At 47.8% G+C, this 27,944-nt stretch overlaps 1 protein-coding gene across 1 annotated transcript; it reads left to right on the forward strand.

Annotated features, from left to right (window-relative positions):
- The first annotated feature begins 242 nt into the window (after positions 1-242).
- On the forward strand, positions 243-27,733 carry lamc1 (laminin, gamma 1). Its single transcript, XM_058635848.1, has 28 exons — positions 243-888; positions 10,574-10,878; positions 15,018-15,148; positions 15,430-15,596; positions 15,715-15,903; positions 16,014-16,131; positions 16,336-16,434; positions 16,551-16,687; positions 16,946-17,068; positions 17,152-17,341; positions 17,565-17,677; positions 18,796-19,017; positions 19,318-19,506; positions 21,258-21,503; positions 21,618-21,771; positions 23,052-23,194; positions 23,277-23,455; positions 23,545-23,701; positions 23,848-24,053; positions 24,133-24,212; positions 24,301-24,438; positions 24,525-24,669; positions 24,754-24,903; positions 24,996-25,110; positions 25,214-25,413; positions 25,485-25,643; positions 25,735-25,834; positions 25,969-27,733. Exons 1-28 carry the CDS (start codon positions 516-518, stop codon positions 26,223-26,225), a joined length of 4,785 nt encoding a protein of 1,594 aa, XP_058491831.1. The 5' UTR covers positions 243-515; the 3' UTR covers positions 26,226-27,733.
- The last annotated feature ends 211 nt before the right edge of the window (positions 27,734-27,944 follow it).

Below are 27,944 nucleotides of genomic sequence, written 5' to 3' on the forward strand. Positions count from 1 at the left end.
CTGTTTAATTTTTAATTGCTGTAAATTTAAATATTATTTTTTTTTTGCATATATTTGCATATCAAAAGTGTTTTTTAAATAACTGAATAAACCTTTATTTTAAATGTAAAAAAAATGTGTCGCTTCTTATCAAACGTCTCCTCGGTGACGTCACTCGGCTCCACCCTTTCCGTCTCGTTCACTCGGCAGTTTCCGGAGCAGCTCGGCCTCGCCGCGCCTGCGCACTCGTGTCCTGGGTGTAGTCAGCGGAGTGTCGTCTCTGAGAGCGGAACACTTTTATGGCGGCGGACACAAAGAGCTGACGGTCGCAGCGCAGCAGCACAGTCGGGACAAGAGCCTCTGTACGCGGCCTGAACAGCGTCGAAGCTCCGCAGAAACAACCTCCGCCCACTTTGATGCCCGTCACTCTCTCCGCGGGAGTCTGTCGTCGACCGGAAAGTGACCGTTAAACTTTGGAAAAGTTGGGATAGAGTTTGAGTTTGAGCCGCGCCGTGATTTTTCTGTCGGAGATCAAAATGAGAGTGATCCGGGCTCTGGTGGCCTGGAGCTGGGTGGCGGCGGTGTGTGTCCGCGCTGCCATGGACGAGTGTTCGGACGAGCAGGGCCGAGCGCAGCGCTGCCTGCCCGAGTTCGTCAACGCCGCGTTTAACGTAACGGTGGTGGCGAGCAACACCTGCGGCTCTCCACCCGAGGAGTACTGCGTCCAGACCGGCGCCACCGGGGTCACCAAGTCCTGCCACATCTGCGACGCCCGGGACCCGCGGAACCACCACAGCGCCGTCTACCTGACCGACTACAACAACCAGCAGGACACAACCTGGTGGCAGAGCCAGACCATGTTGGCGGGTATCCAGTACCCGAACACCATCAACCTCACCCTGCACCTCGGTAAGACCCCCGTATTCAGCCGCCGCCGAATTCCCCTTAAATAACCCACATGTTAAGGTTTTTCGGCTCACTGGTCGAAGCGCCTTGGTTATTTAAAACAATAAATCACACACTGTGAATGTTTAAGACCCGCTCTTTAATTCGGCTCAAGTCCAGAACCGTGAAACTGGACTTATTTACGTGAAATACCAACTTCATTGAGCGAGTGTCCGCTACGCCGCAGCAGGTTGAGGAGTGAGGCTCATGAAGTGTGTGTGCGTGTAACACGGACGCTGAAACTTTTAAAACTGCTGATTTTTCCAACGAGGTTTGGTGCAGAAATCTGAATCAGATAAAATCTGTAAAACTGCGGCAACGAAGCGTGAGGGGCATAGCTGACATTGTTGGGGGAGGTGTGTGCGCGTGTGCGGGAACACACTCGTAACTGTGTGTGTGTGTGTGTTCGGGAATAAAAGTGACCACTTTTATAAACGTTGAGACTTTAAAGTGATAGTTCAGGCTTTTGAAAGTGTGATTGTAATGAAGTGCTGACAGTGAGAACATGGCTGCCGGCTCACTCTCCAACACCAAAGGCCATAGAGAAAATCTGTGATTTTAGCTGCTGGTCCTCTGCTGCCTCGTGTGGTCACTTTGTGTCACTGAGTTAGTTTAAATGAAATATTTCAAATGCTGAATTCATTAAAATCAGACATTAGAACTGATCACTGATTTTCTCTATGGACTTTGGTGTGGGAGAGTGAGTGGTTTACACACTTAAGTCTCACAGTGAGATAAAGACGTAATCATGTGACGTAGATATCGAAGTGAGTGATTCTCAGGCTGGTTCTCAGCAGCAGGGGGCGCCGTTTCCGTTTTATCTCTACTTTATTACTCTATATTATAGTGTAATTTTTTACTATATTTTATTCTGTTCTTATTCTTACGTTTTTATTTTATTTTTACTTATTATGCCCATGCACATTTCTGCACCTCTTGTCACTTTAACTGAGCGGTTGTAAATGTGTGTTTCACCCTGAAAGTCATTCATTCATTTCCTGACTGAAAACTCGAGAAGACTTTTGGCTTTGAATTGTTTTCATCTTTTATTGTTTTCTATGGTTTTTCTCACACCTGAGTTTGTGGGCGGGGCAGAGTGAGACACATGATGATGTCATGTTGGACCAATCATGTGCCTGCGTCTGTCTTGACCTTGGTCGTCGCTGCAGTGTTTGAGAGCATCACATTCCTGAGACGTTGTGTCAGGCTGTGGCCTCGCTCGCTCTGATACACACACACACACACACTCGCCCTGAGGCCATGTTTTTGTTGTTGTCGTCTCATCGTTCATTTCATAGTCACTTGTCCTAGTGTTCATGTCCCATAATTCACCACTCTTATACTCAGCTGTCGTTATGTCAGGGGACAGGGATTGACAGCATCAGTTTGTCTAAAACACCGTTAGTCTGACTAAAACCAGACTTTAAACACATAACTCTGACTAAAACACGTTAGTTTGATTAAAACAAGACTTTTTAAGACGTTTTAATCAGACTGATGTGTTTAAAAGTCTGATTTTAGTCAGACTAACGTGTTTAAAAGTCTGGTTTTAGTCAAACTAACGTGTTTAAAAGTCTGATTTTAGTCAGACTAACGTGTTTAAAAGTCTGGTTTTAGTCAAACTAACATGTTTAAAAGTCTGGTTTTAGTGAGACTGATGTGTTTAAAGTCTTGTTTTAGTCAGACTAACATGTTTAAAAGTCTGGTTTTAGTCAGACTAACGTGTTTAAAAGTCTGGTTTTAGTCAGACTGATGTGTTTAAAGTCTTGTTTTAGTCAGACTAACGTGTTTTAGTCAGACTTATGTGTTTAAAGTCTGGTTTTAGTCAGACTAACAGTGTTTTAGACAAACTGATGTGTTTAAAGTCTGGTTTTAATCAGAGTAACGTGTTTAAAAGTGTGGTTGTAGTCACACTAATGTGTTTAAAGTCTGGTTTTAGTCAGACTAACGTGTTTTAGTCAGACTTATGTGTTTAAAGTCTGGTTTTAGTCAGACTAATGTGTTTTAGTCAGACTGATGTGTTTAAAGTCTGGTTTTAGTCAGACTAACATGTTAAAAGTCTGGTTTTAGTCAGACTAACGTGTTTAAAAGTCTGGTTTTAATCAGACTGATGTGTTTAAAAGTCTGGTATTTAGTCAGACTAACGTGTTTAAAAGTGTGGTTGTAGTCACCCTGTAGTCAGACTAACAGTGTTTTAGTCAAACTGATGTGTTTAAGGTCTGGTTTTAGTCAGACTAACGTTTTGGATTAACTCAATTAGTCTTTTTCCAACATCATGTAAATGTAGTGAGTGATTTGAATATGTCGCCCCCCTCCCTCTGTTTGAAATATTGCTGCTTGTCCTGACTCGCCAACAAAGAAGAATCCTGCAGGTGTGTGTGTCTGTGCGTCTCTGTGTGTGTGTGTGTGTTTGTGTGTGTTTGTGTATTCTATGCTGTGATTAGAGAATGGATGACCGAATGAAGCACAAGCACTTTCATGGTGTCATTGATGTTAAAGTGAGAATCACGTGAAAAACAAACTCGAGTTGTCTCAACGGTCTGAGGGGGAGGGGCTACAGGGGGAGGGGTCATTACTCGCTTCACTACCTGAGATTTTCTTTGAAGTTTGGGGGGGATCAAACACCTGAACACACTGTGTGTGTGTGTGTGTGTGTGTGTGTGTGTGTTTGTGTGTTTGTGTGTGTGTGTGTGTGTAAGCTGATGTCCAGCTGTGTATCTCTGGTCATCTCTCCACATCCTAGTTTCCCACGCTGAGCGCACACACACACACACACACACACAGTGGTATAATTTAAAACAGCTGTTCACTGCAGAGGAAAAAAAACCTTTTTTTTGTGAACGGTTTGACAGACGAGCAGCTGCAGGTTCTTCCCACACTCATGTCCAACAACTTGTCTCTGTCTGTCTGTGTCAGAAGACAGAAAAAGACAGTTTGAGTGGCGGCCATGTTGGCATGTCCTCTGTCTCAGTGTGAGCTTGTAAATCTGACCTGAGGGGGCGCTACCTCTTCCTGTGGAAACGTCCATCCAGGGACTTCCAGCTCCAAGTGGAAACAACATTAGTAGAAGGTTGTTTATCAGTCCACACTGTCCTCGTCCTCCTCGTCCTCTTACAAAATGTCTGTCAGACAAAACAGTGACTCACGTTTATTACTGCTGTAGATACACAAGAGATGTGGGGCGTTCAGGGACACTCGTGTCTCTGTGTATCGGGTCGTTTTTCTGTCTCAACAAGTCTTCAGAACACATTCATGTCGTGAGACTGAAGTCTGTAAACCACTCACTCGCTCACTCACTCACTCTCCCACAACAAACCTCATATAGAAAACCAGTGATTTTAGTATTTGAACTGAACATAGTGACGTGTGCTGTGAGATAAAACATCGTAAACTTGACGTGATGACAAGGTCTCACTCCTAAACATTCAGGTTTTTATTTGTGTGTATGCCGTAAACTTTTGACCCTTTTTTAAAAATGTCCAAGTTCAGCTGAGACTTGAGACGCTGTCCCTGTGAACCCAAGGGGGCGGAGTCAGAGGTCTGGGAAAAAGCAGCGTTCCCATGTATCTGTGGAAACCTGGCAATGTGAAGTGAAGGTCAGAGGTCACGAGGACGTGTGTCACACACACACAGAACATCATTCAGTGAAACTGTGATGGTTCTGGATCGATCAGGATCGGGTTTCACTGTTTCAAGACCAGGATCTTTGTGGATCAAGGTTTTTGGTATCTCTGTGGTTCTGGATGTCTTTTCTGCATCAGTATAGTTCTGGATCTCTGTTCAGGTTCTTGATCACTGTTATGGATCAGTATAGTTCTGGATCTCTGTTCAGGTTCTGGATCTCTGTTCAGGTTCTGGATCAGTATAGTTCTGCATCTCTGTTCAGGTTCTGGATCTCTGTTCAGGTTCTGGATCTCTGTGGATGTGAGCGAAGCTGAGGCTTTTATTTTGACAACTGTGGATGAACAGAAGCTGAGGCTTTTATTTTGAAAACTGTGGACAAACAGAAGCTGAGGCTTTTATTTTGAAAACTGGACAAACAGAAGCTGAGGCTTTTATTTTGAAAACTGGACAAACAGAAGCTGAGGCTCTTATTGAAAACTGTGGATGAACAGGGTGGGGGTGTAATGTTCTCTGTATAGGAAGTGATTCACTCCCTCAGGCAGAGCGGGGGTTTTGGGGTTGTTCTATTATTACAGAGTCAGAGTTACAGGACAAGCAGATGCATGCAGGGTAATTTTAGTCTGTGGGGGTGGGGAGGGGGCGGGGCTACGTAGAAAGTGGAGGGTTGTTGTCATACAGTGAAGGTAAACACATGATTAACTCTGTCACAGGCCTTTGTTCATCTTTTTCCACCTGAACTGAAACCCGACAAGCTCCACCCCTCTCTTCCTGTCTGTCTGTCTTCATCCTGTCTGCCGTCTTCATCCTGTCTGTCTGACTGGTAACGGGGACTATTGTTTGTTCCTGACGTCCCACTGTTATGATGACACCTATGGGGGCGGAGCTTCTTCTTTGGTGGTCTCTCTGTGTGTGTGTGTGTGTGTGTGTGTGTGTGTGTGTGTGTGTGTGTGTGTGTGTGTGTGTGTGTGTGTGTGTGTGTGTGTGTGTGTGTCAGCCATTTTGTGGATTGATCCTGCTCTGAGTGTGAGACGTTCAAAGACGCCATGTTTTCTTCACTTATCTGACATCTAAGATAACACACACACACACACTGAGCTCTCCCTCAGCTCCTCTCTCTCTCCGTGTTAATGTTCAAACCACACTGAAACCAGGCCCACACTGAGAACCAGGTCTACAGTGAAACCAGGTCCACACTGAGAACCAGGTATACATTGGAAACAGGTCCACACTGGAACCAGGCCTACAGTGGAACCAGGTCCACACTGAGAACCAGGCCCACAGTGGAACCAGGTCCACACTGAGAACTAGGCCCACAGTGGAACCAGGTCCACACTGAGAACCAGGTCTGAGGCTTAAGTCCTGCAGTAAAGCCCAGCCTCAGACCTCGTGACCTCTGACTGTGAACCATGAGTTACTGTAGTTTAACAGAAGAGTCTGCCCCCTGGTGGAGAGGTCGCACACACTGTGAGGTCATTGACCTTTGACCCACCACTGTTGGACGCGAACATGGAGGTTTTGGCCGTTTCTCAATATCCATACTTGTGTGTACTTGCGTACTCCCGTGCTTGTGAAAACGTCATCAGCCTCAGTCCAAGTTCTGTTCCAATTCTCAAGTAAGCGAACAGCGAGGACGGTTCTCAAACCCGCAAATGTTCTCGCTCCGCCCATTTTTTACCAAGTATGCATCGGAGGTGACTTAAGCGTACTTGGGATGGCCATGTATCCCAGAATACATTTCAGCGGAGCATAGCAGCAGATAATAGAAATATAAATCTGAAATAAATATTTTTCTATGTCCCGGAACAAAGTTTTAACATCATTTGAGGGAAGAAATTAGTCATTTAGAATTCAAACATGTGGTTTGTGTATTAAGATCTGACGTATTTATAGTTTGTCGGAGGTGATAAGCTCCGACAAACAGCAGAACAATACATACATACTTGCTTACTTGAGTATTGAGAAACGGCCTTTGACTGCAGATGGCGCCGGCGCTCGGCCCCTCCCACGCACTTGGCTCCACCCACACACTCACAGTCAAAGCGGTCTTTGTTTTTCCTCTGGAGAAAAATGTGATGAGGTCATGGAAGGAGCTGCAGCATTAAGCCCCTCCCCCCTGACCCTGAGGCTCCACCCCACCGTCTCTGGAATGTTAAAAAAAACATCTTGAAGATTCAGAGACAAAACAGCTGATTCATCTCAGAGGTCAGAGATCAAACATGATGATGTCGTAGAGGAAACGGCATATTTTCAGAATAAAAGCTTGTATTAATTAATTTAGCTAAAAACGGTGGAGGTGACGCTGCCCCCTGTATTTCTTGCAGTGAATGACAGAGTTTAAATGTATCTACGTCACTGCACGACATATTCCGATATATTGGGAAACTTAAAGCAACGCAATGTATTGCAATTTTTACCCTGAAGATAGGTTGTTTCTGATTGGCTGAAGGACCGGCAGCTGTTTGTCCTCCTTGTCTCTGATTGGCTGAAGGACCGGCAGCTGTTTGTCCTCCTTGTCTCTGATTGGCTGAAGGACCGGCAGCTGTTTGTCCTCCTCGTCTCTGATTGGCTGAAGGACCAGCAGCTGTTTGTCCTCCTCGTCTCTGTGTGAGGACAATTGTCCCACATGTCAAATGTCTTCTCGTCCTGTGACGTGTCTGAACGTCCACATGTGAGACAGTGGTCTGCTGTGTGAGGACAATTGTCCCACATGTCAAATGTCTTCTCGTCCTGTGACGTGTCTGAACGTCCACATGTGAGACAGTGGTCTGCTGTGATCGTCAGTCTCTGTGTTGCCATGGTTACTATCTTTTCTGTTGTGACTGAAACGATTGTGATTTCCAAAATTTTAGTGATAATATAACTCGTTACTATGGAAACTTATAACGGGGCAGAGTCAGATGTGTCATATTTTTTTAAACTAAAACTTCAATAATTTAAAATTAAAAGTTCATTGTTGAATTTTCATCCCCACAGTTTGATCTCTCTCTCTCTCTCTCTCTCTCTCTCTCTCACACATTCCAGGAGGTTAATTCCTGCCATCACTCTAAAGCTCCTCCCCCTCCTCAGGCTGTGTTCATGTGCAGACATGACTTGGGAAGAGGAGTGAGAGGGTCAGTGGTTAACTACAGGAAGTTTGAGTGTGTTTCAGAGGAAACATCACATTCATATTTGTTTAACTTCACTCTACTGTTGTCGTTGCTGCAGACAGTGAAGTCTTTGATGTCTCCTCAGAGCAGAGGATGAAACGTTTCTTTGCTGATTAAAGACTGAGATGAAAAAGACGAATCTCAACACGTTGTTCACTATGTATATGTGTGTGTGTATATATATATAATGTTAATCGATGTGAATATAAAAACGATGAATCAAAATCAGTTAAATGTAAACATTTATTCAGAAAACCCTCATGTCACATCTACATTTCAGGATCTGGTTATTATAGACACAGATTAAATGTTAAATATAAATATTTATCATCACAGTAACAGTGTTACACACATTAATAGCTGTAAACACTCAGCATTAGACAAATACATACGTTGGTTTGGTGCTTACTTATATCTTAAACATAAGGAGTAAACATTTATAATCATCAATTTAAAAGTTACATAGGTGATTTTGGTGCCTATTTGTTTCCCAGATATATATTGTGTGTGTGAATGGGTGATGGGCAGATCTGCCACATCCAAAATGACGTTGACGTACGATTCAGCGCTATGTCTATGGTTTACGGTACAGCTTAAGGCTAGCTGTTAGCATGTCTAGCATGATTCTGAGTCTTTGTTTCAACTCCTGTGATGTACAGGTGTTGGCCAGAGGTCAGTTTTAGTTTGTCTGAACACAAGCACACAGACATAACACATTTTACCCTAAAACCAGGTCTTCATCCTGACAAAGTGTCAGACTGTGAGGACCAGCCAGTGTCCTCACTTCCTAAGTGTTTTAGTCCTCACAAAGATATGCACACAGGAAGCTGGTGTGTTTGTTCACTTCATTGTTTCCTCTTATAAACTGTGGTCGTCCAATCACCTGCTTCACCTTTATTTACACTGCTCTGTCTCTCTCTCACTCACACACACGCACACACTGTTTACAGAGTAGATTCTTTGACCCCCCTCCCCCCGACCTGCTCAGACTCGTCGAGTTATGAATGAGCCACTGCTGCTACGTGTCGGGAGTTAAAGGACCAGTCCGTCACTTTACATTCCTGCTCGATGCTGTTACACACACACGCACGCAGCTGCAGGGACTGACTTTAGACCTGGAAACAGACTCAGAGACAGAACCTGGTCCTAGATAGAATCAAAGCAAACACTGTTGGTCAAAGTGAAAAGACTTAAAAATCCTCTGGTCTGGTGGATTTAGAGACGGCTGCTGAAAACTAAAAAATTATTCTAATGATTCACTTTCACCCAAAACGACTGCTTTACAAGTCACGTAGAAACCCACGTCTGTGTTGACTCCACCCACACAGAGGATGAGCAATAGTCATGGATAACCAACTAAACTGTGATGAGGCAAGGCGGGATTATTGGCACATTTCCACCAGCTCTACTCGCCTTGCCTAGCCACGCTACAGTTTAAGTAGAGTTTCCACTAGCATATTAACCTGGTACCAGGTACTATTTTTAGTACCTGCTCCAGCGAGGTTCCAAGCGTGCTTAAAGGAGACATATTATACCCTATTTCTCCAAGTTAAAATAGTTCCCTGGTGTCCTAATGAACATGTCTGTGACATGCTTTGGTCAAAGTACCATAAGGATGAAGCACCATAGCAGTTCAATAACTCTGCTAAACCCGCCCCTTTCGGAACACTCGGTTTTGTGCATGGTCCCTTTATATGCAAATGAGACACAGGCAAACACACACCCACTTGCCTCCGCTTCATTCCTCTCCCCCTCCCTCCACTAGTTCTCTGACAATATCAACATGGCAGCGTGCGCGGAAAACAGCGAGAGTGCCGTCACACGAAGAGACGTCCTACACAAGGATCAAGCTGAACACTGCCGAACTGTACATCAGTTAAAAACACTTAGGGACAGCACCGCTGATCGCTGCATAAACTGCCGCTGTATGTGGTTGTATCAGACTGAGTCTGTGCTCCGGTCATGGAGGACGTACTGAACAAATATTTTTAATTAGGACGTGTCAGAATGGTCAGTTATGAGCTCTATTTGACCTTTTCTTAAAAATGTGTGTGTTTGTACGTCGGTGAAATACAGTCGCTGACTAAATACGGCGACCGCTGGCCGCAACCTGATGCGAAGTGGTGCGAACACACAAACACACGTTTGCTGACTTTATCCGGCACATTAGCTTCATATATAAAATCCTCTGAGGCTGGAAGTTTGTGTAAAACACTGTGCTCCACTGTGCAGCCACCAACAGCACACTTGTCCCTCCGCGTTGACATAATACCGCTCTTCCTCCTTCGCCTGCACTCTCGCATTGTATAGGGACAAGGTGGAGCTAAGGTGGAGCTCTCGAAGTAAACTTACTGGTGGGTGGTAACATTCGCGGTGAAATGCGCATGCTGCCATCATAAGCGCAGGGAATTCAACATCGAGTGTTTTATCGTCTATACTTACACTAAGGGGAACCACGAAAACATGACTGAGTATTATTTTTCCCCACTTTGGCGACTGGTAAGGCCTCCAGAGTCCCAAATATAAGTATTGAAATGATTAAAAAGTTGATTTTGCATAATACGTCCCCTTTAAGTAGCTACTGTGCGATGATTGGTCAGACTGCCGGCCGCTGACTGGCCGGAGTCCCGTCACAGGAAGAGACGTCCCACACACAAATCGCGCCGAACTGTAGATCACTTAAAACTACTTAACCTCTATATTTAACAGCAGTAAAGTCGAGTGGTGTATTTAGGGAAAGCGCCGGCGATCGCGTGCGGGATCACAGACCACTGCCGTTGTAGTCTGTGGTGTAGGAGGCTGTACTCTGGTACTCTGGAGACGTGTGGACAGAAGTCTGGTGTAAAGACTCCGCCTCTAAACTCTCTCTCTCTTCACAGGTAAATCCTTCGACATCACCTACGTCCGCCTCAAGTTCCACACCAGCCGACCCGAGAGCTTCGCCATCTACAAGAGGAGCAGAGAGGACGGACCCTGGGTCCCGTACCAGTTCTACAGCGGCTCCTGTGAGAAGACGTATCACAAACAGAGTCACGTCTTCATCCGCACCGGAGACGACGAGCAGCAGGCGCTCTGCACCGACGACTTCAGCGACATCTCGCCGCTCACCGGAGGAAACGTGGCCTTCTCCACACTGGAGGGACGACCCAGCGCCTACAACTTTGACCACAGCCCCGTCCTCCAGGTGAGGACACTGTCCACACGTCTGTCCTTACATCTATCCACACGTCTGTCCTCACGTCTGTCCTCACATCTATCCACACGTCTGTCCTCACATCTGTCCTCACATCTATCCACATGTCTGTCCACACGTCTGTCCTCACATCTATCCACATGTCTGTCCGCACATATGTCCTCACGACTGTCCACACGTCTGTGGTGTTGTGACGTGTTGCTAGGCCACGCTCCCAGATTTGCCACTGCTCAGTTTGGCTCAGTGACCTGCAGCCGTAGCCCCACCCCCTCATTATGCGTCCACTCCCACATCTGAATTTTGTCTTTATGGGACGTTTGGCCACACCCATTTCTGTGATCACATGACATCATTCCCCTTTCAACGCAAAATCAGATGTCACATAGGACCAGGTCCCCAAAGAAGTCCAGGTCTGCAGGGGTCCTGGTCTGCAGGGGTCCTGGTCTGCAGGGATCCTGGTCTGCAGGGTCCAGGTCTGCAGGTGTCCTGGTCTGCAGGGTTCAGGTCTGCAGGTGCCCAGGTCTGCAGGGTCCAGGTTTAGCTCCAGCTTAGCTGTGAATCTTCTGTGACTTGTCGTCATGAGTCTATTTTTGCTGAAGTCTGTGGCGTCGTCTGGTCTGTGACAGGAAATAACCTGCAGTTCAGAAACCAAACACTGGATCCTGGATCTGAACCTGGACCTGAACTGTATCTGTAAACAAACAACCACAGTCACTGATTTTATCTTAATAATAGAATATATGAAACAATGACATGTGATCTTTTTTGAAATTGCTGATTATTTCTGTCACTCTGCTGCCATGAATGTTTCACTGAAGCTTCAGAAGGTTTTTAAATAAATGAGGAAGAAGATTTAAAGCAAATCTCTACAGAAGATCTCAACTCTCCCACACCAAACCTCATGGAGAAAATCAGTTATTTTACCTGCAGGGACACAGGAGCTGCTGGTCCTCTGCTGCCTCGTGTGGTCACTTTGTATCACTGACGTCAATCTGAACGTTGGATTTCAAACACTGAAGTGACAAAATCAGACATTTGAACTAAGTGATGGAGGCAGCAGAGGATCAACAACTCCTGTGTCCCCGCAGCTAAAATCACTGACTTTCTCTATGAGGTTTGGTGTGAGAGAGTGAGTGATTCTCTGTGTGTAATGCTCTGGTTCTCAGCAGCGGGGTCGTGTGCTTGTGCGTGTGTGTTCTCTGGAGAAAACACATGTTTTCCCCGCTGCAGCACAACATGATTGATGGCAAACAAATGTTGACTTTAAACAGAGTGACATCATCGTTCAGCAGCTGCTGAACACGTCACGTGACTGTGTCCTGCTCCAATCACAGCCAGGCAAGCTCACACGTTACCGATGGCAACGGGAGGTTTCCACAGCAGTGACAGCTGCAAGAACACTGAGAACAATGATGTTGTTGATGGAAGCCAAAGCCCTGGATCCAGACTCCAGGATCCAAAGTCCATGGTCCAGGACTCGGGATCCAGAGTCCATGGTCCAGGACTCGGGAGCGGGAAGTTAGCCTCTTCATAGTGAGGCTAACGTTAGCTAAGTTAGCTTCATCAAACTGAGCCTAACATTAGTTTCTTCAGAGTGAAGCTAACATTAGCTAAGTTAGCCTTTTCAGAGTGAGGCTAACATGGGTAAGTTAGCTTCTTCAGAATGAAGCTAACAATAGCAACACAATAGCCATAACCAGTGTTAGCGGTTCTGTTAGCAGCTGTACCAACGGTGCCTTCTGATTATTTTTTAATATAAGGGGGAGCAGCAGTAACACACGCTGACCTGCAGTAACACGCTGACCTGCAGTAACACACGCTGACCTACGGCAACACACGCTGACCTACAGCAACACACGCTGACCTGCAGTAACACACGCTGACCTGCAGTAACACACGCTGACCTGCAGAGGGAGCAGCAGTTACACACACTGACCTGCAGTAACACACGCTGACCTGCAGCGGGAGCAGCAGTAACACACACTGACCTGCAGTAACACATGCTGACCTGCAGTCACACACGCTGACCTGCAGTAACACACGCTGACCTGCAGAGGGAGCAGCAGTTACACACGCTGACCTGCAGTAACACAGGCTGACCTGCAGAGGGAGCAGCAGTAACACACACTGACCTGCAGTAACACACGCTGACCTACAGTAACACACGCTGACCTGCAGTAACACACGCTGACCTACAGTAACACACGCTGACCTGCAGTAACACACGCTGAGCTGCAGAGGGAGCAGCAGTAACACACACTGCCCTGCAGTAACACATACTCACCTGCAGTAACACACGCTGACCTGCAGAGGGAGCAGCAGTAACACACACTGAGCTGCAGTAACACACGCTGACCTGCAGTAACACACGCTGACCTGCAGTAACACACGCTGACCTGCAGAGGGAGCAGCAGTTACACACGCTGACCTGCAGTAACACACTCTGACCTGCAGAGGGAGCAGCAGTAACACACACTGACCTGCAGTAACACACGCTGACCTGCAGAGGGAGCAGCAGTTACACACACTGACCTGCAGTAACACACGCTGAGCTGCAGTAACACACGCTGACCTGCAGTAACACACGCTGACCTGCAGTCACACACACTGACCTGCAGTAACACACGCTGACCTGCAGTAACACACACTGACCTGCAGTCACACACTGACCTGCAGTAACAGACACTGAGCTGCAGTAACACACTGACCTACAGTAACACACACTGACCTGCAGTCACACACACTGACCTGCAGTCACACACACTGACCTGCAGTCACACACGCTGACCTGCAGTAACACACGCTGACCTGCAGTAACACACACTGACCTGCAGTCACACACTGACCTGCAGTAACAGACACTGAGCTGCAGTAACACACTGACCTACAGTAACACACACTGACCTGCAGTAACACACGCTGACCTACAGTAACACACACTGACCTACAGTAACACACACTGAGCTGCAGTAACACACACTGACCTGCAGGGGGAGCAGCAGCAGCTGGAGCCTCTGAACAGAAAACAGCTGTTGTTGCTCAACAGGAAAGATTTTTCTTTCCCCATCAATCATTTACTCATGATAAACATGATAAAAAACAGTTATTGTTTAACATGGTTTCCTCCTCTTCCTCCTCCTCCTCTTCACCACATTCTTTACATACTGTGGTCGTGGGGAGGAGCTGCTGTTGTGTGTGTGGGAGGTGATGATGATGAAGAGCAGATACAGTACATGGCTTCACATTAGTGTGTGATTGTGTCTTTATCTGCGTCACATGATCGCGTCTTTATCTGCGTCACATGATCGCGTCTTTATCTGCGTCACATGATCGCGTCTTTATCTGCGTCACGTGATTGTGTCTTTATCTACGTTACATGATCGCGTCTTTACGTCACATGATTGCATCTTTATCTGCGTCACATGATCGCGTCTCTCACACACACACACACACACTGCTGCCTCATCACTAAGTTCAAATGTCTTATTTTAATGAGTTCAGTATGTGAAATATTTAATTTAAACTTAACTCAGTGACACAAAGTGACCACACGAGGCAGCAGCTAAAATGAATGATTTTCTCTCTTAGGTTTCGTGTGGGAGTGTGAACAGTCTCTAGAAACAGCTGATGTTGGTTTCCTGTGTGAGGTCATGACCTTGAACACACAGATTAGCGTGAAGACTCATGTTCCCATTAGGCCGAGCTGCTGATAATCTTCTGCTGCCTGTAAACTTTCCCAGCGTTCTTTCTCACAGAGAACAACAGGTGTCTTCCATCTGCTGCTCACTGTGCCAACACCGGCGTTACCATGGTTACCCCACTGCTGCTCAAAACTACAACCACAACCTGTTTTGGTTCAGAACAGGACTCAACAGGACTCAAAGCTAGAATCAGACCCAGAACTTGAACCAGATTCTGAACCCAAGTGGGAACAGAACCAGATTTAGACTCGAAATTAGAACCAGACTTGTACAGAGAATCAAACTCAGAACCAGAGCTAGACTCAGGACCAGGTTCTGTCAGCAGACCACGTTCAGATCATCAGGTTTCACTGCTGTAAGCTCATGAGCAGACGTGCCCTCTGTCTGTGAGTCTGTGGCTGCATCTCTAACATGTGCTGTCTGTCTCAGGACTGGGTGACGGCCACTGACATCAAAGTGACCCTGAACAGACTCAACACGTTTGGAGACGAAGTCTTCAACGACCCCAAAGTCCTCAAGTCCTATTACTACGCCATCTCTGACTTTGCTGTGGGAGGAAGGTAAGGTCACATGACCTCTGTGTGTGTTTCAGGTATAGTTTTTGTGTCAGGAGTAATGTGTGTGTTTCAGTTGTAGTTTGTGTGTGTATGTTTCAGGTGTTGTGTGTGTGCTTCAGGTGTAATGTGCGTGTGTGTTTCAGGTGTAGGGTATGTGTTTCAGGTGTAGTGTGTGTGTGTGTTTCAGGTGTAGTGTGTGTGTGTGTGTTTCAGGTGTTGTGTGTTTCAGGTGTAGTTTGTGTGTGGGTGTAATGTGTGTGTGTGTGTGTGTGTGTGTGTTTCAGGTGTAAGTGTCACGGTCATGCCAGTGAGTGTGTGAAGAACACCGCAGGTCGTCTGGTGTGCGACTGTAAACACAACACAGCGGGCGATGACTGTAACGTGTGCAAAGCGTTTTTTAACGATCGTCCATGGAGACGAGCGACGGCCGACAGCGCTAACGAGTGTTTGCGTAAGTCTGACATTTTATTGCACCTCTGACCGCTTTACTGAACCTCTGACATTTACTGCACCTCTGACCGCTTTACTGCGGCTGCTCCCGCCTCACTCTGCTGTCTCCGCCCCCTCAGCCTGTGACTGTAACGGGAAAAGTTCCGAGTGTTACTTCGATGCCGAGCTCTACCGCGCCATGGGTCACGGTGGTCACTGCAGGAACTGCGCCGACAACACGGACGGCCCCAACTGCGAGCGTTGCCTCGACAACCACCACAGAGACGAGAGCGGCAGCCGCTGTCTGTCCTGCAGCTGCAACGCTGTGGGTGAGTCACCACGGACACGTCTGATGATGTCGTGACCTCAGTATCAGACTGTAACAGTGTGTGTGTGTGTGTGTGTGCGTGTGTGCGCGCGTGTGTATGTGCGTGTCCAGGCTCCATGTCTCCTCAGTGTGATCACAGAGGGATGTGTGCGTGTAAACCTGGTGTGACGGGAGAGAAGTGTGACCGCTGTCAGCCGGGATATCACAGTCTGACAGAGGCTGGCTGCAGGTACTACAACAAACAGACACACAAACACAGACAGACATACACAGTTTCAGTCAGTGTGTGAGTGTTGCCCCCTGCTGGCTAACCTCTCTCTCTCTCTCTCTCTCTCTCTCTGTCTCTGTCTCTGTCTCTGTCTCTGTCTCTCTCTCTGTCTCTGTCTCTCTCTCTGTCTCTCTGTGTGTGTGTGTGTGTGTGTGTGTGTGTCAGAGCGTGCTCTTGCTCGCCTTCTGGCAGCACTCAGGAGTGTGACGTGAACACAGGTCAGTGTCGCTGTAAAGACAACGTGGAGGGCTTCACCTGTGACAGGTAATGTCTGCTGTAGAACCTGATCATTTTTATTTATTTATCTGTATAAACCACTGTATGAGTAATGAAAAACCTGTGTGTTTGTCTGTGTGTCTCTCTCTGTGTGTGTGGTTCAGGTGTAAACTGGGCTTCTTTAATCTGGATCAGATGAACCCTCTTGGATGTACTCCGTGCTTCTGTTTCCAGCACTCGTCTGTGTGTGACAGCGCCGACGGCTTCAGCGTTCACACCATCAGCTCCTCCTTCCACACAGGTAACAGACCACGCCCACCACTGGACATTAGAGTCACCTGTAACCAGCTGTCAATCACTCTCATGTGTCCTCTCTCATGTGTCCTCGCTCTCTCTCATGTGTCCTCACTCTCTCTCATGTGTCCTCTCTCATCCTCTCTCATGTGTGCTCTCTCTCTCATGTGTGCTCTCTCTCTCTCATGTGTCCTCTCTCTCTTGTGTCCTCTCTCGCTCTCTCATGTGTCCTCACTCTCTCTCATGTCCTCTCTCGTTTCCTCAGATGATGAACAGTGGACAGCTCAGCAGCGTGATGGATCCAGTGTCTCTGTCCTCTGGTCACCAAGTGAACAGGAAATCTCCCTCATGTCTGATAATTATTTACCCATGTACTTCATCGCGCCAGGTACACACACACACACACACACACACACACACACAACCACACAGAGTGACTGTGTTGCCGTGGTAACACTGCTGCCGTCACAGGAAAGTTCTTGGGGAACCAGATGCTGAGTTTCGGACAGAACCTGACACTGAGTTTCCGGGTCGACCGTCGCGACACTCGTCTGTCGGCGGAGGATCTGGTTCTTGAGGGAGGCAGCCTGAGAGTGGCCGTCCCCCTTATTGCCCAGGGCAATGCCTACCCCAACGAGAACATGCAGACATACGTGTTCAGGTGAAACAATGTTTCCGATCCATTGGATTAATCTAGTGATCAGATTAATCTGATAATCTCGATTAAGTTTAAATAGTAATTCTGTAAATTCAGGTTTAGTAACTTGTCTTCATTTGTGAAAATAATCTGTGATTATTTTTTTTTTAAATCTGTAATCTATTTTTTTACATCCTGTTAAATTGTAAATCTGGACTAAATTTGAGAACTTTTGGTTCTGGTCCAGGCTCCATGACAGCACAGATTATCCCTGGAGGCCGACCATCAGCCACTCCGACTTCCAGAAACTTCTCCACAACCTGACGGCCGTGAAGATCCGGGGCACCTACAGCGAGAGGAGTACGCCACACAAAACATCGCAACTCTGCGCGAAACATCACAATTCCACACAAAACATCCCAACTCTACGCAAAACATCGCAACTCTATGCAAAACATCGCAAACTATACGCGAAACATCACAAACTCTACGCAAAACATTGCAACTCTGTGCAAAACATCAAAAACTCTACACGAAACGTGGCAACTCCCCGCAAAACATCGCAACTCTACACGAAACATCACAGCTCTACGTGAAACATCGCAACTCCACTCGAAAAATCGCAACACTATGCAAAACACCGCAACTCTACGCAAAACATCGCAACTCTGCACGAAACATCACAGCTCTACGTGAAACATCGCAACTCCACTCGAAAAATCGCAACACTATGCAAAACACCGCAACTCTACGCAAAACATCGCAACTCTGTGCGAAACATCAAAAACTCTACGCAAAACGTCGCAAACTTTACGCGACACATCGCAACTCCCCACAAAACAGCGCAACTCTACACGAAACATCACAACTCTGTGACACATCACAACTCCACGCAAAACATCGCACACTCTACGCGTAACGTCACAACTCTTCGCTAAACATCGTAACTCTACGCTAAACATCGCAACTCCACTCGAAACATCGCAACTGTGCGGGAAACATCAAAAACTGCGCAAGACGTCGCAAACTCTAGGCAAAACGTCGCAAACTCTACACGAAACATCGCAACTCTACGCAAAACATCACAACTCTGCGCGAAACATCAAAAACTCTACACGAAACATCGCAACTCTACGCGAAACATTGCAGCACTATGCAAAACATCGCAACTCTACGCTAAACATCACAACTCTATGTGAAATATCGCAACTCTATGTAAAAACTCTGCACAAAACATCGCAACTCTGCGCAAAACATCAAAAACTTTACGCAAAACATCGCAAATCTACGCTAAACATTCCATCTCTACGCAAAAAATACCACAACTCTACGCTAAACATCAAAAACTCTACGCTAAACATCACAACTCTACGCGAAACATTAACGTAACTCAAACGTCGTAACGCAAACGTTGTGACTCTTCACCAAACTTTGCGACCCATTTAGTGAAATCATTTAATCAGTTATTGTCTCTCCAGGTGCTGGTTACCTCGACGACGTCTCCTTGGTGACAGCAAGGCGTGGTCCAGGTGTCCCCGCCCGTTGGGTGGAGCAGTGCACGTGTCCTCAGGGTTACCAGGGGCAACACTGTGAGCAGTGCACTCTGGGATTCCGGCGTGGACAACCTGAGCTCGGATCGTTCAGCTCCTGTGAAGCGTGTAACTGTAACGGACACAGCGACGCCTGCAACCCTGACACAGGTAAACCTGCTGTAACCAGGCTGTAACCAGGCTGTAACCAGGCTGTAACCAGGCCTTAACCAGGCCTTAACCAGGCCTTAACCAGGCTTTAATCCGGCTGTACCTGTAAAGGTAAGCCTTTAACCCTGTGTTTAAACTGTGGTTTAACTAGTTTAGCCTGATTTAACACAGGTTTCACCTGGTTCAGCATTCGATTATATAGCTTAACTTGTCAAACTGGTTAAACTGTTTATCTTGGCTCATAAATTGTTAATAGTTAGTGAAGTTGTTGTTAATCTGCTTGACCTGTTTGTGTATCAGGAGCATGTGACTGTCAGCACCACACGTCAGGTTTAAGCTGTGAACGTTGTAAAGATGGTTTCTATGGCGACGCCGCTCAGGGAACAGTGGACGACTGTTCGCCATGTCCGTGTCCGACCGGCGCCACCTGTGCTGTCGTCCCCAAGACCAGAGAGGTGGTTTGTACCAACTGTCCTGTGGGAACCACAGGTACGACCTCAGCCACGCCCACTCACCTGTCACTCACCTGTCTCTCACTCATCTGTCACTCACCTATCTCTCATCTGTCACTTACCTGTCGCTCACCTGTCACTCACCTGTCTCTGACCTGTCACTCTCTCACCTGTCTGTCTGTCTCTCACTCACCTGTCTCTCACCTGTCTCTCACTCACCTGTATGTCTCTCACCTGTCAATCACTCACTCACTTGTCTCTCACTCACCTGTCTCTCATCTGTCACTCATCTGTCTCTCATCTGTCACTCACCTGTCTCTCACCTGTCTGTCACTCACCTGTCTCTCACTCACTTGTCTGTCTCTCACCTGTCACTCACTCACCTGTCTCTCACCTGTCACTCACTCACCTGTCCCTGACCTGTCACTCTCTCGTCTGTCTGTCTGTCTGTCTTTCTTTCTTTCTTTCTCTCACTCACCTACCTGTCACTCACCTGTCTCTCACTCACCTGTATGTCACTCACCTGTCACTCACCTGTCTGACACTCACCTGTCCCTCACCTGTGTCTCTCATTCACCTGTGTGTCTGTCTCTCATCTGTGTGTCTCTCTCTCACCTGTGTGTCTGTCTTTCACCTGTCTCTCACCTGTGTGTCTGTCTCTCACCTGTTACCTGTGTGTCTGTCACTCACCTGTCACCTGTGTGTCTGTCTCTCACCTGAGTGTCTGTCTCTCACCTGTTACCTGAGTGTCTGTCTCTCACCTGTTACCTGTGTGTCTGTCACTCACCTGTCATCTGTGTCTGTCACTCACCTGTGTGTGTGTGTGTGTGTGTCTCTCTCTCACCTGTGTGTCTGTCACTCACCTGTCACCTGTGTCTGTCTCTCACCTGTGTGTGTGTGTCTCTCTCACCTGTGTGTCTGTCTCTCACCTGTTACCTGTGTGTCTGTCACTCACGTCACCTGTGTGTCTGTCTCTCACCTGTCTGTCACTCACCTGTCACCTGTGTCTGTCACTCACCTGTGTGTGTGTGTGTGTGTCTCTCTCACCTGTGTGTCTGTCACTCACCTGTCACCTGTGTGTCTGTCTCTCACCCGTGTGTCTGTCACTCACCTGTCTCTCACCTGAGTGTCTGTCTCTTACCTGTCACCTGTGTGTCTGTCACTCACCTGTGTGTCTTTCTCACCTGTATGTCTGTCACTCACATGTCACCTGTGTGTCTGTCTCTCACCTGTCACCTGTGTGTGTCTCTCTCACCTGTGTGTCTGTCTCTCACCTGTCACCTGTGTGTGTATGTCTCTCTCTCTCTCACCTGTGTGTCTCTCACTCACCTGTCACTCACTCACCTGTCTCTCACATGTGTGTCTGTCACTCACCTGTGTGTCTGTCACTCACCTGTGTGATGCCCCGCCCCCTCAGGTAAGCGCTGTGTGCTGTGTCTGTCTCTCACTCACCTATCTCTCACCTGTCACTCACTCACCTGTCTGTCTCTCACCTGTCTCTCACTTGTCTCTCACCTGTGTGTCTCTCTCTCACCTGTATGTCTGTCACTCACCTGTCACCTGTGTGTGTCTCTCACTCACCTGTCCGTCACTCACCTAACACCTGTGTGTCTGTCTCTCACCTGTCTGTCTGTCACTCACCTGTCACCTGTGTGTCTCTCTCACCTCTCACCTGTGTGTCTCTCACTCACCTGTGTCTCTCACTCACCTGTCTGTCACTCACCTGTCACCTGTGTGTCTCTCACTCACCTGTGTGTCTCTCAATCACCTGTGTGATGCCCCGCTCAGGTAAGCGCTGTGAGCTGTGTGATGATGGTTTCTTTGGCGACCCTCTGGGTGAGAGTGGAGTGGTCAGGACGTGCAGAGTGTGTAAGTGCAGTGACAACATCGACCCTAACGCCGTGGGCAACTGTGACCGTGAGACGGGCGAGTGTCTGAAGTGCATCTACAACACGGACGGCTTCTTCTGCGACCGCTGCAAAGACGGTTTCTATGGCAACGCCCTGGCCGCCAACACCGCTGACAAGTGCAAACGTAAGACAGTCATTTATTCTGAAGGCCACAAGAGGGTGCTGCCATTTATCACAGTAACTTTAATTCTGTCTCTCTCCCTGTCTCTCTCTGTCCCTGTCTCTCTCTGGTCCTCAGCCTGCTCCTGTTCTGTCTTTGGGACAGTGGGAGGACAGTTGTCTTGCTCTCAGGTCACAGGACAGTGTCCATGTCTTCCTAACGTGTCTCAGCGTGACTGCAGCGCCTGTGAACTCGGCTTCTTCAACCTGCAGAGTGGCAGCGGCTGTGAACGGTCAGAGCGCCACCTTCAGACCACTCATTCTCCTACACCAAAGCTCATAGAGAAAATCACTGATTTAACATCACACACACACACACACACACACACAGGAGCTGCTGGTCCTCTATGAGCTTTGGTGTGGGAGAGTGAGTGATCAGTCAACTAAGTTAGTGATCAATTAACTAAGTTAGTGACCAGTTAATTAAAGGTTAGTGATTCAAATCAAGTCAGTTAAATTTTTATTTGTATAGCGCCAAATCATAACATACATTATCTCAACATAGACAACATCAAGGAGAGCGGAGAATCCCAACAGTTCACACAATGAGCAAACACTAGCCATCAGTGGAAAGAAAAAACTCCCTCTTAACAGAAGAAGAAATCTCTGACAGAACCAGGCTCAGAGATGTGCGGTCATCTACCTCGACTGGTTGGGGTGAAAGGAAAATGGGGGACAGAGGAGAGGTGGGGGACAGAAAGGGGGGAGAGAAAGGACAAGAGGGAGATGAGGTAGAGACAGAAGAGAGAGAGAGACCAGGAGCAGATACACAACAACTGTATCAAGTTAGAAGTTTATACAGTTAATGATATCGACTTTTAATTATAGCACAATAATAATGGTGATGATGTGGGTAGCCTCGAAAACTGGATCTTGGTCCCGCAACCTGCAAGATGAGAATACAGAGAGAGAGAGAGGGAAGGAAGGAAAGACACAAACTAGGGAGAGAAAGAGACAAAGTTAATGACATATAAAAAGTCATATTCATACCCTGAGTGCGAGAGAGTGAATGTGCAGCACCACAGGAAAATCCCCCAGCAGTCTAGGTCTATAGCAGCATAACTGAGAGCTGGTCTAGGTTTCCCTGAACCAGCTCGAACTATAAGCTTTATCAAAAATAAAAGTTTTAAGTCTAACTTTAAATACAGAAAGAGGCCTGGTAACTGAAGGCTCTGCCTCCCATTCTGCTCTTACAGACTCTGGGAACCACAAGTAAACCTGTATTTTGTGACCTAAGTGGTCTGTTAGGGTGATAAGGTAAGACTAGGTCTTTCAGGTATGGGGGGGCGTGACCATTAAGTGCTTTGTACGTGAGGAGGAGAAACGGCTAGTGATTAGTTTACTAAGTTTGTGTAAAGTTAACTAAATGTTAGTTTAAAGTTAACATGAGGTTAGTGATCAGTTAACTAAGTTAGTGTAAAGTTAACATAAGGTTAGTGATCAGTTGACTAAAGATTAGTTTAAACTCTGATGAACACATCCTGGGTCTGACACGATGTCTCCGCCCCCTCAGGTGTAACTGTAATCCCATTGGCTCCACTGATGGTCAGTGTGACATCATCAGTGGTCAGTGTGAGTGTCAGCCCGGCATCAGCAGCCTCCACTGCGACCGCTGCGAGGTCAACTTCTTCGGCTTCAGTTCGTCCGGCTGCAAACGTAAGATCCCGGTTACCGTGGTAAAGGCAGGTGTGACAGAGGTGGTTCTGACCGTGTGTGTGTGTCTGTGTGTGACCTGCAGCGTGCGACTGTGACCCTGAAGGCTCTCAGTCGTCTCAGTGTAAAGACGACGGTCGCTGCGAGTGTCGGCCCGGCTTCGTCGGCGCTCGCTGTGACATGTGTGAGGAGAATTACTTCTACAACCGCTCAGTGCCGGGATGTCAGCAGTGTCCGTCCTGCTACAGTCTGGTCAGAGACAAGGTGAGGACGCCACAGCGCCACAGGGAGGCGGAGCAGAGGCACGGCAGAGAGTAACGTGTGTGTGTGTGTGTGTGTGTGTGTGTGTGCAGGTGAACCAGCAGAGGCAGAAACTTCACGACCTTCAGACGCTCATCGATAACCTGGGCTCCGGTCAGGAGACGGTCAGCGACGCAGCGTTTGAAGATCGACTCAAGGAGGCGGAGCGAGCCATCATGGAGCTGCTGGAGGAGGCGGAGACTAGCAGAGGTACACACACACACACACACGTCTGACAGGTGACATGTCTCTCTGTCTAAAAACACACACTTTCTTGATGAGGTTCTGCTTCTATGACATCATCAGGAAGTCGGAGTCACATGGTTAATCTGTGTGTGTGACCCATGACCCCACAGATGTTGACCGAGGCCTGCTGGAGCGTCTGAACACCATCAACAACACGCTGACCACGCAGTGGAACCGCCTCCAGAACATCCGCAGCACCGTGGATGACACTGGCGCTCAAGCTGACCGCGCCCGCAACCGAGTCCGCGACGCCGAGAGTCTGATCGACCGAGCGCGGCAGGAGCTCGACAAGGCCAAGGACGCCGTCAGCAAAGTGGTGAGCCAGCCAGCTGTTGTCACGGCAACCGACTGATTTACCGACAGAACACATTAACACACTCTGACCCCGTTTGCAGGACATCAAACCACCAGGAGGCAGTGGCGAGCCCAACAACATGACACTGTTAGCAGAGGAAGCTCGACGACTGGCTGAGAAGTAAAAGGCTCCGCCCACTGTAACTGCACACACACACACACACTCACTCACTCACTCACTCACTCACTCACTGACTCTCTCTCTGCAGACACAAGATGGACGCCGATCAGATCGAGAAGATCTCCAGAGACGCCAACGAGACGTCGACCAAAGCGTACAACGTTCTGCTGAAGACGCTGGACGGAGAGAGCAAGACCAGCCAGGAAGTGGACGAGCTCAACAAGCGGTGAGACAGGAAGTGGTCACTGTCAGACCGGAAGTGGTGGGAGTGGTTTGCCTGACCTGGAGCGTCCTTCTTGCATGTGTCACCAGGTATAATGAGGCGAAGGACCTGGCCAAGAACCTGGAGAAACAGGCCAACAAGGTCCAGGCGGAGGCCGAGGACGCAGGAGACAAAGCTCTGAAGATCTTCGCTAACTTGACCAGTTTACCGCCGTTTGACACAAAAGCTCTGGAGGTAAACGCCGTGAGACCTGACTTTGACCCCATCCCCTCACTTCCTGTGTGAGCCCGTGTGTCTTCTTTTTTGGGGGTTTTTCAGGAGGAAGCGGGAAAGATCAAGAAAGAGGCATCAGATCTGGACAAACTGATCGACAAGACGGAGGCAGAGTACAACGACCTCCGAGACGACCTGAAGCTGAAAGAGCAGGAAGTTCGTAAACTGCTGGAGAAGGGCAAGAGTGAGCAGCAGGTACGTTCAGCACCACCATCAGGAAGCTTTGTTTTACTCACCTGCTGGACTCGCTGATGTCATGTGACACCTACTTCCTGTTTGTGTCTCAGACAGCAGATCAGCTGTTAGCTCGAGCCAACGCCGCTAAAGCGTTAGCTGAGGAGGCGGCGAAGAAAGGACAGTCCACGTTTAAAGAAGCCGAGGGAATTCTCAACGACCTCAGAGGTTTCTGACTGTCCCCCGTCTGTGTGTCTCTGTCCTCTGTCTGTGTGTCCCTGTTTGTGTCTCTGTCTGTCCTCCTTGACTCAGACGTTTTGTCTTGGTTCAGATTTTGATCAGAGAGTCAACGACAACAAGACGGCGGCGGAGGACGCCATGAAAAAGATCCCCGCCATCAACGCCACCATCTTGGCTGCCAACGAGAAGACCCGGCAGGCGGAGGCAGCGCTCGGCAACGCCGCCGCCGACGCCCGGGAGGCCAAGAACAAGGCGGAGGATGCGGAGAAGATCGCCAGCAACGTCCAGAAGGTAAGACATGTGAGCACGACGAGGTCACCGTGCTGTCTCGTGCGCTAACGTGTTCCTGTTGTCGTGACCAGGGCTCCGCCCAGACCAAGGAGGACGCAGAGAAGGCGTTCCAGGATGCCAACAAGCTGGACGACGAGGTGGACGACATGATGGATCAGCTGAGCGCCGCCGAGCAGGAGCTGGCGAGAAAGAAGGCGGAGGCCGACGACGACATGATGATGGCGGGAATGGTATGAACCGTGACGCTCGCTCCGTGACATGCGTTATCACAGTGACATCACAGTGACATCACAGTGACATCACAGTTTCCTGTCTCTGCAGGCGTCCAGCAGCGCCAAGGAGGCTGAGGACAACGCACGCAAGGCCAAGAGCGCCGTGAAGGTGGTCCTGAGCACCATCACCGCCCTGCTAGATCAGCTGGGTAAGAACGAGCTCAATGATGACCAGCGTCCATGTTTGCTTGTGTTTGCTAGTTTTACGAACTCTACCAACTATGCTGACTTGAGCTTAGGTGCTAGCGTTAGCAATATCTGCTAACGTAATTGTGTGGTGCAGGCAACATCGATAAGGTGGATCTGAGCAAACTGAACCAGATCGACGAGTTGCTGAAGAGCGCCAAGAACAAGATGGCCGACAGTGACCTGGACAGGAAGTTGTTGGAGCTGAACGACATGGCGCAGAATCAGGATAACATGATCAAGGAATACGAGATGCAGATCAGCGGCATCCAAAAAGACATCAACAACCTCAATGACATCAAGAACACGTTACCCGAAGGCTGCTTCAACACACCGTCTCTGGAGAGGCCATAAGCCCCGCCCCCTCCCCTCACACGCCCCTCCCCCTCCACATCTAACACTCCGGCAAACACGCTGACTTTTACCAAAACCTTTTTTTTTTTAACTTTTCTTTTCAACATTCTTGTGTTTTCTTTTACGAGAGAGAAACCGACGTTTGAGAAATCCACGGTCGCGTTTTAACGAGAGAAAAGCAGCTGCTGTCGTTTCCACGGCAACCACGCGGTCACAACACCATGAACTCACCGGTGAACAGAGGTCGCGCTGAGGTCAACGAACTTCAGAAAAAAAGAGAAAAAAACACAATCCCGACATGACTGCACCCGCCCGCTCCATGACAGGAAGCTCCGCCCACATAGTGAACCACCACTTCCTGCCGTCAGAGCGTCACACGTGAAGGAATCCTCCAACGCAACGCTTTGCTTTTTTCACCTGCTGTCACTGATGTTGTCTCTTTTGTCTTCTCGTCTTTTGTTGTTGACGTGATCTTTCTTTTCTCTTGTTATCTCTTTTGTCTTCTGTTTTGTTATTATTCTGTGATCTTGTCCCTGAAAGTGACGTGTGGGATAAAAAAAATAACAGGCGACGTTTCCGTGTGTGCCACCATGTGCCCGTGCCGCTCCGTGTGCGTGGCGCCCCGTGAGTGTGTGGCGCCGCGTGTGCGTGCTGCCACCCACTGTGGCTTCCACCAATCACGTGTCGGCGTCTCGTCCTCCAGCTAAAATCCAACACTATGCAACTTTGTACATTTGCGTAGCGAGAGTTTTCTCTGATACACTGGTGCTAATAATAATTATTATTTCAAGTGTTTTTATTTTTGAGTGAATGTTTTTTATTTGTGTAAATATGACGACAAACGTCGCATCACGTTCAATCACAATCAACGGAAACCTCCTGGTTAATATATACATGTTTCTATGGTAACGACGTCTGTGGTATGTTTATTACTATATTATTATTATTATTATTATCAATATTTCATCTGTGTGTTATTGATTATTTTCACACGTTAATTCAACATAACTGATTTGTTTAGCGTTGACCCATTAACCAATCAGTGCACATTTGAAAGTGGCCGTCGTCCACGCCAAGTTATTTTGTAACGAGCTCGGTCACATGTTGCGACATAGTTTCCTGTTTGAATTTGTGTTTTGTGCCTTAATCTAAAGTCGGGTCGTAACCATGGCGACTCCAGCTTCGATGTCACACCGCTCGGTCCGACCGCTCTCTTCTCCCTCCATCCATGCGGTGGCGCTGCACGACGCAGCACACACACACACACACACACACTCATGATGTATAAACAGTATTTTAAGTTATAATGTACCAGTTATTTGTGTGTAACTTTGTGTTTGATGCTTATGTGCTGCGTCGCCTGCATGGCCCCTCCCCCTCTGTTCTGTCACAATGACATCACGATGATGTCGTCATGTTTCCACCTGTGACGACCCCAGTTTGACCCTGCGTGTCCACATGTGCCTGTAAATCGTAACATTTGAATAATTAAAAGTTTACTACATGAACGTGTGTGTGTTGTATAGATAAGGCACTGCAGACAAGGGACAAGAAAACTTCAAAATAAGAGAGGGCCCTTCACAATAAAATGACACCGACATGACATAGCGAGACGTCAATAGTGATATCAACAAATGACGTCATGAAACAGATTTGTTATTGGAAGAGCTGAGTTTATATTATTAAAGAAAGTTCTTCTTTGTTCAATTTGGAGAAACA

Source organism: Solea solea, chromosome 1 (assembly GCF_958295425.1).
Source record: "Solea solea chromosome 1, fSolSol10.1, whole genome shotgun sequence".
Lineage (NCBI taxonomy): Eukaryota > Metazoa > Chordata > Actinopteri > Pleuronectiformes > Soleidae > Solea > Solea solea.

What these genes read in the sequence shown, in the direction of transcription:
- lamc1 (XM_058635848.1), top strand. Translation starts at nt 516, where the DNA reads ATGAGAGTGATCCGGGCTCTGGTGGCCTGGAGCTGGGTGGCGGCGGTG. An exon ending in CTGTCCTGTGGGAACCACAG is followed by an intron (nt 19,507 to 21,257) that starts GTACGACCTCAG and finishes TGCCCCGCTCAG; the next exon opens with GTAAGCGCTGTGAGCTGTGT. An exon ending in CGCCCTGCTAGATCAGCTGG is followed by an intron (nt 25,835 to 25,968) that starts GTAAGAACGAGC and finishes TGTGTGGTGCAG; the next exon opens with GCAACATCGATAAGGTGGAT.